The 12,169-nt window shown below is 39.3% G+C and overlaps 1 protein-coding gene across 1 annotated transcript in view; it reads right to left on the bottom strand.

The window, feature by feature from the left end:
- Nucleotides 1-1,188: 1,188 nt before the first annotated feature.
- Nucleotides 1,189-12,169, bottom strand: part of ADAMTS3 (ADAM metallopeptidase with thrombospondin type 1 motif 3) — a 289,253-nt gene continuing 278,272 nt past the window's right edge. Inside the window, exons 20-22 of the mRNA XM_060012409.1 lie at nt 9,846-10,053; nt 8,012-8,129; nt 1,189-3,932 (exon numbers count right to left, since the gene is read on the bottom strand). Of these exons, the coding sequence (XP_059868392.1) occupies nt 3,373-3,932; nt 8,012-8,129; nt 9,846-10,053 (886 nt within the window). The 3' untranslated portion in view covers nt 1,189-3,372. The remainder of the gene's footprint in view (nt 3,933-8,011; nt 8,130-9,845; nt 10,054-12,169) is intronic.

Here is a 12,169-nt window from a genome sequence, read left to right as displayed (position 1 = left end):
TTTGATTTTTTCTCTTACATCTTATATTTAAGTGGGTTCATGGTAGGTACAGAGGAATGACTTGATATTTCTGCAAAGTGTATTAACGTAAATACATGAGAAACGTTTTATTTGCTAATAATTTGGGGGCATTACTGCACCACTGACTATCTTTGCAGAAATACATACTTATTCTTTAGTCTATTTATTTATTGTTTGCAAAGGTAGAGTGGGTATATTCTGCTAAAATTCTTCAAAATCAATGACTGGAGATCATTTGTAGTGAGTTTATCCTTCCTATTAATTTTTAAAGCTAAATTGTTTGTCTTTAGATCCTGAAACTATGTTCTTTACCACCATTAATGAGGTATAGTGATCATGAGTCAAACTAGCTGTAGACCCTAAAAGAAAGCTGTGGTTTTGTTACATAATGAAGATGATGGGGAGGAGGCTTGGGAAGTTACAAGGACAAAGATGATACTTAATATTTTAGTGAATAACTAAGTGTGAAGCCCTGCCCGAACAGCTTTACTTATCTCATTTCTCACAGCAGTCACACAATGATGCTTGACAGTTCTGCCTCCTATCTTACAGATGAGGAAACTGAAATCTAGTGAGACAACCCAAGATCATTCAGGTATGAAGTGGTCGGTGGAGTTCAAACCTGAATCTGTCTGCCTTTGCAGTTTAGACTGGGAACTGTGGCAAGACAGTGTCTCCCTCTTACAGAAAGAAATGCCCTCTTCTGGGATGTCCTGTCCTTCCCACACTCCTGAGTCCTGGGGTGATGTGCTCCCACCAATCCTCAGGGTTCAAAGCTGAGGGTTGCTTTTCTAAAAACTACCCTGGGATGACACATTTTAAAAACAGAAGTGCCCCTTTTCCTTCTCATACCCCTAGCATTATTATTGCCACTTTCTGTCTCTTCAAGTTCTGTGGGATGGACTTAGGCAAAAAGCCACTCCCGTAACCTCTTATTTTCTTTTTTTTAAAATGTTATTTAAAAAATATTATGATACAACCTGATGTGAGAAGAGGAGACACGGTCACTTTGTTTGAGTCTCTTTAGAGAAAGTCCAAGTAGCAAATGAACTTGATACTATTTCACTTTGTAGGAGGAAATAACATGTTTCCACTACTCAGTGATGAATCTAATGATAAAATCTCGATTGAGCCAGCTCTATATTTTGTTAACATTTTTATTGCTACGTGCTCCCAATACAACAAACAGCATCAGTAGTGTACACTTTGATAAAAAGGAATTTTTAGCTTAGTAGAAAAGGAAGCTCAAAGATCAGAAATGTAATGAATATATACATCTTTATGGGAGGTGTATGTGTGTGACCAGGTTTCTCTGTGTTCCCCTGTGGACCAGATGCATGCACATGCAAGCAAACTAGAGGAGAATTTCATGCTCGGGAAATTTTTAGGGGAAAAAAATGACTTCTATTTGAGGTTCAGGGATTGTTTTACAATCTGGAATTCACCTAATTCATTTGACTTTCAAAAGTCTTGCACCAAGTAGCAGCGATTCTTTAGAGGTGTAGAGTCAATAGGTGAAGCTGTTATTTTTACCATGGTTAAAAGGCAAACGTTCTTGCACATTCTGTGCTTTGAGAAATTAACATATCTATATTTTAGTTTGCATAATGTATTTTTAGACAGTTCAGGAACTGACCTCCAAATCATTGTGCTCTCAACACTTATCTTTCTTTTTTCTTTTAAGTGTAATTCATGAAGTATTTATCTCCTTCACATACTTCTTTTTTGGTGTTTTTAATTCCCTATTTCATTAAACAGCTAGCTATCTGAGCCCATACTATTTTATGTTTCGTCAAAGGGGAAAAAGTTACCAACTTTGCATCAACTACTCTAAAAATGCAAAATTTGCATAACATCAATTTTGTTCAATTTTAGCTCTTTGATTTGGCTGCTGTAGTTTGCTTAAATTTCTCCTCTATGTACAGAACAAAGCATGCATCTCTAATTATGTCTCTCTAGTTTACCAAAATATGTCATTGATATTAGCGTAAATATTTAGTACATAAAAATACTATCAAGAAAAAAAATCAACTTTTAATAAATATCTTCAGTTCTGAATTCTATATACAAGTACTTTACATCTACTCCCTGGAGAGAGCATTTCTGGCTTCACTGTGAGTAAGGTGATCACTGACATAAATTACTAGCACATTATTGCAGTCAGATGCATGGTGGTTGTGAACATGTAGATATGAACCATGAGGAAAATAAATATTGCAACCATCGACAAATGCTTTCTTGAAGCTGCTTCCAGAGCCCTTTTAAAGCCCTGCTATACTTGATTGTTATTTCTAGTTCAACGCTGCTTTTCTCAGCTACTGACATACAAACAAATGATCTCAGTACATTTTTCCTTTGTTAATAATTACAGTACATTGAGTATACCTGTTTGTATATGTCAACAATGGGACAATTAAAAACAACACAGGAAAGCAGGACAATTCAATGGTGTCTTTTGAGGCCCTGGTAAAAGGGTTTCCATTTTGTCCTGCACAGGTTCATTTACTGGTCTCTGTTCCCTGTGACTGCAAGTATACTAAGACACCAAACTTATTCTTTTTTATTTAAAGTATGGAAGGTAATAGGTAAGTTGAAATCTCTATATCTGCAGCTTATCTGTTTCTTTTCTTTTTCTGTGATTTAGGTGTCACATTGCTGATCAAACAAAACCACACAACAAAACCCTTTGTATTGTCAGTAGCGGTGTTTCTAACTTCTTTGTAATATTCTGCTTTGAAAATCAACTCATAGAACGTCAAATAAGGCAATACTCAATGACAGGCACCTAGAATATCCAGAAATGTAATATAGTAAACAATCATTTGAGAACACATCTCTTAAAATAATACTGATTTCTGCAATATACAGTATTTACACAACAGCTGCAAATTTGCTCATACAATATTTCTAATATAGATAAATAGGAATACAAGTCTAAGAATTCTTTGCTCCATTTTCAAAACCTTTTGTTAAAATGTAAACCATTGGCACCTCTTTTTTATTTTTACTGTAACTTTTTAAAAACAACAACAAAAAAATCAGCTGATATGCACAATTGATTCCAGTCCCTTTTCTGCTTTAGAAAATGACCAACACACTTAGCAACTTACTTTCCTTCGGTTAATAATCTTTGGTGCTTTCTTCCAATGAATTCTGGTAAATGAGTCAATGCAGAACAAAAGGAGGATGAAAGCAACTAGAAAGTGAACCAGCACTTTTTGTTCTTCCACGTACAGATAAAATGAGTTGATGATTTATGGAGATTTCCACTTTAAACAAGCTGTATGCACCACAGGGAGAGCGAGCTTGTCCAGATTTTCCACTGATGTCTAGCCTTTTGGCTTCACTTTCTCATCTTTCCAATGTGGATGATCTTAGCGGACGTCTCTTGTCAATAATCTTTTCATCTTTCTTTGAGGTTCTTGCCTGAGAAGAAGCACCTATGGAATCACTGGCTGCAAGGAAGGGGGCAGCAGCCATTTGTGGAGATGAACTGAGGTGGCCACTCTTGGTGGGTGGGGAGGCCAGTCTCAGAGTCTTGTTTTCTGCTGGCTGAGCTCTCCTCTGGGGTAGGTTAGCACCACTGGATTTACTGTTTGGCCTGAAAGCAGCATGTGCATTTGGACCTCCTACAGAAGAGATCCTGCTCAAAGATTTCTTCTTCTCAGCAGGAGTCTCTAAATAGTAAGGAACCAAAGATGTAGGCATCGTTAGAGATTCGGGGAGGTCACTGGAGTTAAAGATAGCATCATCATGAGTTTCAGCAGCTTCTGGAAGGTATGGTGGTGGCAGGGTGCTGCTGCGCTTGCTACATGACTCACAACATAACTTGTTATAACCTGGTATGGAGCAGTATCGCGCCAGCACCTCCATTTGACAGAATATGGATTTATCTCCCAAACATGGCTCATCTGCAAAGATTAAAAGACAACAAAATGAGACATACATCCAAACATAAAAGGAGGACAACACGGATGGAGCTAGAGGGCATTAAGCTAAGTGAAATAAGTCAGACAGAGAAAGATAAATATTGTATGATTTCACTTATATGTGGAATCTAAAAAACAAAACAAAACAAACAATACAAAAAACAGAATCATAGATACAGAGAACAAATGGGCAATTGCTGAGGGAGGGGCAAAACAGGTGAAGGGGATTAAGAGGTATAAACCTCCAGTTATAAAATAAATAGGCCATAGGGATGTGACATACAGCGTAAGGAATATCGCCAGTCGCATGTTAATAACTTTCTATGGGGACAGACTCATTGTGGTGATCATTTCATAATGTATGCAAATACATTATGCATAGTGTATGCAAAATCACCAGGTAGTACATCTGAAATTAACATAGTACTGTATTTCAACTATATTCCATTTTAAATATAAATATAACTAAAAATGAATAAAAGGAGGGAAGAAACTTAAATCGTATATGAATATAAAAAATTTTAAGTAAAAGCTAACATTTATGGGAGTTGCCACATTAGACTTCACGTTAAAAATATGAATATTAGGATGAATTTACTAAAATAAGTATTCTCTATGTGCAAAGCACTTGAATTGACCAGCACTTTCACATCTCCATCAAGAGTCTTCAGATCAAGGGTAATTTTTTCTTCCTAGTAGAAATACATATCTGATTTTAGAATGAGAAAATAGAATTAGTTTTACCATATTTTTAAGATATAGAGGGCACTGGTTTTTTAAATTTTATGATAGTTCTTTCTTTATAATAGAGTAGCCTCTATATTAAATTTAAATTTAAAATCAAAATAAATACTAAAGACCTGTTGGAACATATTAAATCTTAAAACTATATTACCAAAAGAAAAATCAAGATACTATTTTGATTTGGAGAACATTCTCCAGAGTGAAGGCAACAGTTTCATGGTTACCATTGAACGTTCTCAGGTTATTTGTTATTTGAAAGCACAAATCTGGGTAAAGGGTGCCAACTTTCTTATGAACAATTCATGGTTCTTTAATTTCATTGAATTGATAGTACTTTAAAGAGTACTAAAGTAACACTCACAAAACACTTGGTAGGTGTGTGTGTACAGACTATTTCTATTATTTTTTAATTTTATTGATCATAGGTTATAAGAATTAGATTTCAAAAAATCCAAACATTGAGCTCATAAAAATGTTAGTTTGTATTTCTTTTCAGCCATTCCAGAGCATATCCTATGCAGAGAGCCCATGCACACAGTCCAACACAGAATACTGATCCCATATCCAATTAATAAATGCAAAGAATTGTAAATTGTGGCATTTATATGATATAATCACTTAAAATTACAATGTAATATTAGGTGATTCTACATTGCTAGGTAAGGAACCTGCTATATAGCTTGCCAAAGAAATTAAATCCCTTTTCTAAAGTTCGAGGGGAAAAAAAGAGGGTCAGTTGTCAGGGCCAAAACAGGCTAAACTTACCACCTTTGTTAGCATTATAATGCCATGCCCACTTCCCAAGTTGTGGAATGACTTGTATTTCCCTCACATTTACACATCTATGATACAGTATGATGTGTTTGAATAATTCATATTAGCTAAGATAATAATCTAATTAGGTTGTAAATGCCTGAGAATCACATTAATGGGTTTCACCTCAAGTATAAATCCCTTTTCCTATCTGAATTATTTTTTCTATGGCTATAGCTTTCTATGCCTATAACATTTTCTTTTGGCTTAAGGAAAAGTATCAAGCAAATTCTTGCTGACAGTTGGGCATATCTGCAGAAATATATACCTCTACCAGTTATTAAGATCAATAAAGCTTACTCGAAAAGTGTTTAACCTCCTGACAGTAATGCCTATGTAAGAGTAAAATACTACGGTGACAGGAAATGTTATAGCTTCTAACTAGGTAAATTTGTTCTTTTGGCTTTTACTTGTGATTTGAAGTTTCAAATATACTTTCCAGAGAAAAATGATTAAATATGTAAGTCCTTTGTCTCCCCCTCATGGTCATACTTGTTCATGCCACCCCACATTTCAAAGGAAAATGTACAAAGAAATATTTTATAAGGTTTCTTTGGAAGAGTAGACAGGCAGTGGGAGGATACGAAGAGAGAGAGGGAGAGAGAGACAGGCACAGAGAATCAGAGGGGTAGGGACACGGGGACTGGGACAGAGAGAAGGCAGGGAAGGCAAGAGACACAGGGAGATGGAGAGACAGATGCAGAGTGGCAGAGACAGATGCAGAGTGGCAGAGACAGGGAGGTGGGCAGGGAGGGTGAGGAAGGACAGAGAAAAGTGGAGGAGAAAGAGAGACACTGACAGACACATGTGCCAGAAAAGGGGGAAGGAGGAGTGTCAGAGAGAAAAAGAGGGAAATAGAGAAGAAGGAGAGAGTCACGAAGAGATGAGGAGAGAGAGAAGAGGAAAGGGAGAGAGCAGGAGAAAGAGAAAAAAGAGGTAGAGGTAGGGAGACTGGGGGGGGGGAGAGAAAGAGAGAATGAGAAGAAAGAGTGAGGTGGAAAAGCACGAGTGATATACACAGACAGTGAGCAACACACAGACAGCAAGTGACAGCAAGTCAGAGACAGAGAGCGAAACCCACAGAGGAAAGGAGAGGAGAGAAAAGTGGAGATAGAAAATGAGACACAGGGCTTCCCTGGTGGCACAGTGGTTGAAAGTCCGCCTGCTGATGCAGGGGACAGGGGTTCATGCCCCCGTCCGGGAAGATCCCACATACCGCGGAGCGGCTGGGCCCATGAGCCATGGCCGCTGAGCCTGCGCGTCCGGAGCCTGTGCTGCGCAACGGGAATGGCCACAACAGTGAGAGGCCCGCATACCGCAAAACAAACAAACAAACAAACAAAATGAGACACAAAGGACACAGACAGATGCAGAGAGAGGCAGAAAAGGAGGAAGAAGGAGACAGTGATAGAAACTGAAACCATCCAATATATACTATTTGTTTTACAATAGCAAATGAAATTATACAGATGTCCTCTGACTTATGATGGTTCTACTTACGATTTTTGGACTTTATGATGGTGTGAAAGCCATATGCATTCAGTAGTACTTTGAATTTGGATCTTTTCTGAGCTAGGGATACATGGAATGATACTCTTTTGTGATGCTGGGCAGCGCAGCAGCTGCAGCTCCCAGTCAGCCAGGCGACCACGAGGGCAAATGACTGACACACTTATAACCATTCTGTACCCAGACAACCATTATGTTTTTTACCTTCAGTATAGTATTCAATAAATTATATGAGGTATTCAACACTTTATTATCAAATAGGCCTTGTGTTAGATGATTTTACCCAACTATAGGCAAACGTAAGTGTTTGGAGCACGCTAGGCTATGGTGTTCAGTAGGTTAGATGTTTTAAATGCATTTTCGACTGACAGTATTTTCAACTTAGGATGAGTTTATCAGGATGTAACTCCATTGTAAATTGAGGAAGATCTGTACTTTAAAGAGACGAGACTCCGCTTTTGCAATATGGCAAGAGTAAGGCAAATTTTAGCATAGGCACAAGGTATCTATTTTGAAAGCACGCTGTTCAAGTCTATGAAAATGGATGAGCAGGAACTGGAAGTGGCTTTGTGAACGACATTTATCATCCACATGCCTAAACTGAATGATTTTAGTAAAGTATTGCCAAACCTTCTGCATTATTATGCCTTTGACAATGATGTGAAGTCATAAAGAAAATCAAAGAGAGAAAACACGTAGCTTCTAGAAACACAAATTGACAGAAGCTACATACACATGACACGGCCCTCACCCCAGCATTACTGCCTACTGGAAACCACAGAGGCCGCAGCGGTTATGATAACTAAATGGAGGGGACGTTGCCGCAGACACCCATCTTAAAGAACTCTATTAAGCTAATATCTCAAGGGTGTTTTCCTTTAGTCATTTTTCAGTAAGCAAATGGAAATGCCAGAGCTTGCCCAGAAAGGAAGTTCTGCTTTTTGAGGCTCAAAAACCATGATCAGAACAGTGAAATCCATCAGTGTCACACCTACCATTACAGGGAGGCAGCTGACAGGCTCGGACAGACTCAGGCTTTTCACCATCGCAGTGGTCACCCGCCCTGCAGAGGACCTGCCTCACCTCTGTCCCTTCGCCGCAGGTTACTGAACACTACAGAAACAAAGGCTGTGATTATAGACGTTTATTCCACCAGGACTGTCTTTCTTCCTTTCCCCATGTGCACACTCAGACACACACATGCACACACGAGCACACACGCATACACAGCTCTGGAGTTCTTTCTCTACGGCCCAGTGTTACAGTGACTTGGGAGACAGAGAATCCTAGCTTTACCCTGGGAGCATTGTTCTTTCTCTGAAAGCTTCATAGAATTGCTGTAGGACTAAATGAAGGCAAAGGAGACAATGTATATAAAACAGTTATGCCTGGCATATAGTAAGCATTTGATGCCAAACAAGTCATTGTTATAATGTAACTCCTTCCGTAGTTCCTAAAAGCAGTAGTGGAGCCCGTTTTCAGAGAGCCTGTCACAGATTGAGCTTCCCATTCTCTCTTATTTTTTAATTTCCTTACAAATGGTGAATTGACTGACATGCTATGTTGGTTAATTAAACCTCTTTGGAGCTACTATTACTCTTTTCCCACAAATTCATTTCTTTAAGGAATGGGCTAACTCCTCTAAAACTAAGCCCAGAAGCAGCCGTGCTATTGATCTAGGTAGGAGCTGTAGAGGAGGGATGCTTGTTCCAGGACTCTGAGGGGAACAAGACATGAGTTATCCTTAAGGTCCTATGCAGGTCACTTTCATTTGCCTGTTCCTTCCCTCCTGGGCCTGCTCTCCACTCCCTCCTTTGTCCTCTGTCTACTTTTTGCTGCCCTTTCCTCCGAGCCACTCTACTATCGCCCCCTGATTCTTCATTTGGAGTTTTTAGATATATCAAAGAACTGTGGTTAATACGGGCAATGAGACACTGACTCAGCCTGTCACCAAGGAGACGTCATTTGGACAGGCACCGACTGGGCGCTGGGGAAGCAAAGCACCTGGTTTCTTGAGAAATGCATGGACTAGTGGCAAGCACAGGCTCAAAGACAGGAGTTACAGTACACTGCTGTGATCAGCAAGCCACTGGAAGGCCTCTTTGCCTTTGGAATGTGGAGGAAGGACTGCCGGGAAGGGCAGCCCTGGAAGGTGGTATTTTGGACCATGGAGCTGATCCTTGATGGATGAGGGGCATATGGTCACATAGCAGCAGGGGGAGGGGCAAGCCAGCCAAAAGGGAGGAGGCTCAGACCAGCATGGTCTTTGAAACAGTAAACAGTTTACTCAGACTGCGACAAACAGTTAGAATAAAGGAAGATGAACAAAGAAGAGTTATCATGGGATTTATTGTGGTTGTCATTTTGCAATGTATACAAATATCCAATCATTAAGTTGTACACCTGACTCTAAGGTACTCTAAGGTTACATCAACTACACTTCAACAAAAAGAAAAAAAAGAAGCGTTCGTGTGGTGTCAAATGGGGCAGGGCCCTGCATTCAAGGTCAGGGGTTTGGAATGTATCCAGGAGGAAAGGTGCAGTTCAGAAAAAATACCAGACAGAAGATCAGTCACTTTTCAGAGGCCTCTGTGTCACAAGACATCCAAACGTGGTTTGCCCCCATCAACTAATCTTTCATGCAAACACTGTTTTAAACTGTGAGTTTTTCCTAATACCTACAGATGCGTAATGCTTCCAAAATATGTGACAGTTTTGCAATTCACACAAAGCCTACCTGATACAGAAGCCAAATTAAAATATACTTCACGTCCTTACCCCTCCCCCCCCACCGCCCCCCGCCAACGCACACAGAATTCGCACACCCACCTCGTTCCAGGGCCCCGTTTTCCACTGGGCCGGGCAGGGCACTCTGTTACAAGGCCGGCGGCTCTCTGGACGGCCCCCCACGCAGTACTTGCTGTGCACCGAGCGGTTGGTGCCATCGTGGGACGGCTGGAGGCAGCGCACGGCGCGGAGCTGATAGCCGGAACTGCCGCAGGTTTTGGTGCAGTGCTCCCATTCTTCTGCCGCCCAGCTGAGGATGGGGGTTAAGACTGAACTTGGCAACCGGGTTGCGTGGTGTGCCCCTCCCTGCACCGCAAGCCTAGCTCTTTCTGCCCTCTGAATGATGTGCCCCCGCCCCACGGGGCAGGTTCAGAAAGACGGGCACATCAAACAAAAAGTCTGAAAACTTTCTAACAGTCATAGGCGGGGCACATCTATTTGTTATGCCCTAGTATTCTGTCTCCCAGTGACTCTGAAACAACCTTCTCTTTTCCAAAAGGATCATCCTCAGAGGGTTTCTGAAACTCATCTTAAAGTTGTCCCCTTAGGTTCAGGCATGATGGTAGTTTCCCAAAATAGCACCAACTCATAAAGAAGATGTGGCACATATATCCAATGGAATATTACTCAGCCATAAAAAATGAAATAATGCCATTTACAGCAGCACGAATGGACCTAGAGATTATCATACTAAGTGAAGGAAGTCAGACAAAGACAAGTATCATGATATCACTTATATGTGGAATCTAAAAATATGCTAAAAATGAACTTATTTACAAAACAGAAATAGATTCACACACATAGAAAACAAACTTATGGTTACCAAAGGGGAAAGGGGGTGGAGGAGTGATAAATTAAGAGTTTGGGATCAGCAGATACAAGCTGCTATATATAAAAGAGATAATCAACAAGAACCCCACTATATAGCACAGGGAACTCTGCTCAATATTTTGTAATAACCTATAAAGGAAAAGAATCTGAAAAAGAACATATATACATACATATATATATAAAACTGAATCACTTTGCTGTCTACCTGAAACTAACATAACATTGTAAATCAACTATACTTCAATAAAAATAAAATAAAATAGAAACCAACTCATTATAATAAATAATTATAAAATTATAAAAACCAACTCATTAAAATAAATAAAACCAATTAATTCTCAGCCATATTGCCTCATGGTGTTAAATATCTGAAAGGAAATTAAAAAAGGCTCCATCTGATGCCGGCTATGACAAGGTGGTTTGGCTGCTGCTGCTTTTTCATTACCTCATGAGTTTACTCATGTTTGAATACTCTAAATGAGATTACAGTTCCATCTCTATGCTTGTTGCTGTGAAGGCTACCTGACATATCCATCACGTTTGGAAAATTCAGTTCTTCATATAGGCCCTTATTGGACCTGATGAAAAGGTAAAGGTTGTATGCATCTGGGCCTGAGCAGAAACTGCTTCCACGAATATACCTGATAGAAATATTTCCAAGGAATTTATTTTCAAAAAGATATCCTATGGGACATTCCCAAATTCTATGTCCAAATTCGATGTCAGTGCCCCAGCCCTCTCCAAATTAGCTATGGATACAATATGACAGACAGTTTGTCATTGCATATGTCCCAAAGGGTTGTCACCATTGATTCCAACTAGGTAATCAATCTGTTAGTATGTAATGGAGGCATTCTATTTATCCTTTCCGAAGTTACTTTCCCTGTGCAATTTTGTTTTCTTTTTGTATGTATGGAGCACCAAAATATAAACAGGTTAAAACCTTGGCAGTCTTTGCTATTCAGAGTTTAAGACTGACATAGGTTTTCAACTGGCAGTAGAATGAATTGTGGCAACTAAGAAATTTTACTCAATTTTGAAGGCTTCCACTGTGACTCTCACTTAAAGATAGGTGTTAACATGAGAAGTATATACTTCATAGTCATAGATACTTTGTTACCTTATTCCCTCCTGAAATTCCCAAAATGACAATAAAAAAATACATAAAATGGCATACACTCGTAAAGTGTTCAGCATGATGGTTTGATTTACATATATTGTGAGATGACTACCACAACAGGTTTAGTTACATCCATCATCTCATATAGATGCAAAGAAAGAAAAGAAAAAACAATTCTCCTTGTGGTGAGAACTCTCAGGATCTACTGTCTCCATAACATTCCTATGTATCATACAGAAGTTTAAAGCTGCATTCTATACACATGTGAACAGCCAATGTTCACCAGACATAGAAAGTCTCTAACGCAAATGCTGAACGAAGGGAAAAAAGAAATAGAAGAAGTAATGCACAAAAAAGCAAATAATCTTTAAGAGCCTAAGAAAGATAAACGAATATATTACATCTTTGAAATAAG

The sequence above is a fragment of the Delphinus delphis genome, chromosome 5 (genome assembly GCF_949987515.2).
Source record: "Delphinus delphis chromosome 5, mDelDel1.2, whole genome shotgun sequence".
NCBI classification, from domain to species: Eukaryota; Metazoa; Chordata; class Mammalia; order Artiodactyla; family Delphinidae; genus Delphinus; species Delphinus delphis.
The sequence above is the reverse complement of the archived record's forward strand: the minus strand, read 5'-3'. Positions and strand labels throughout refer to the sequence as shown.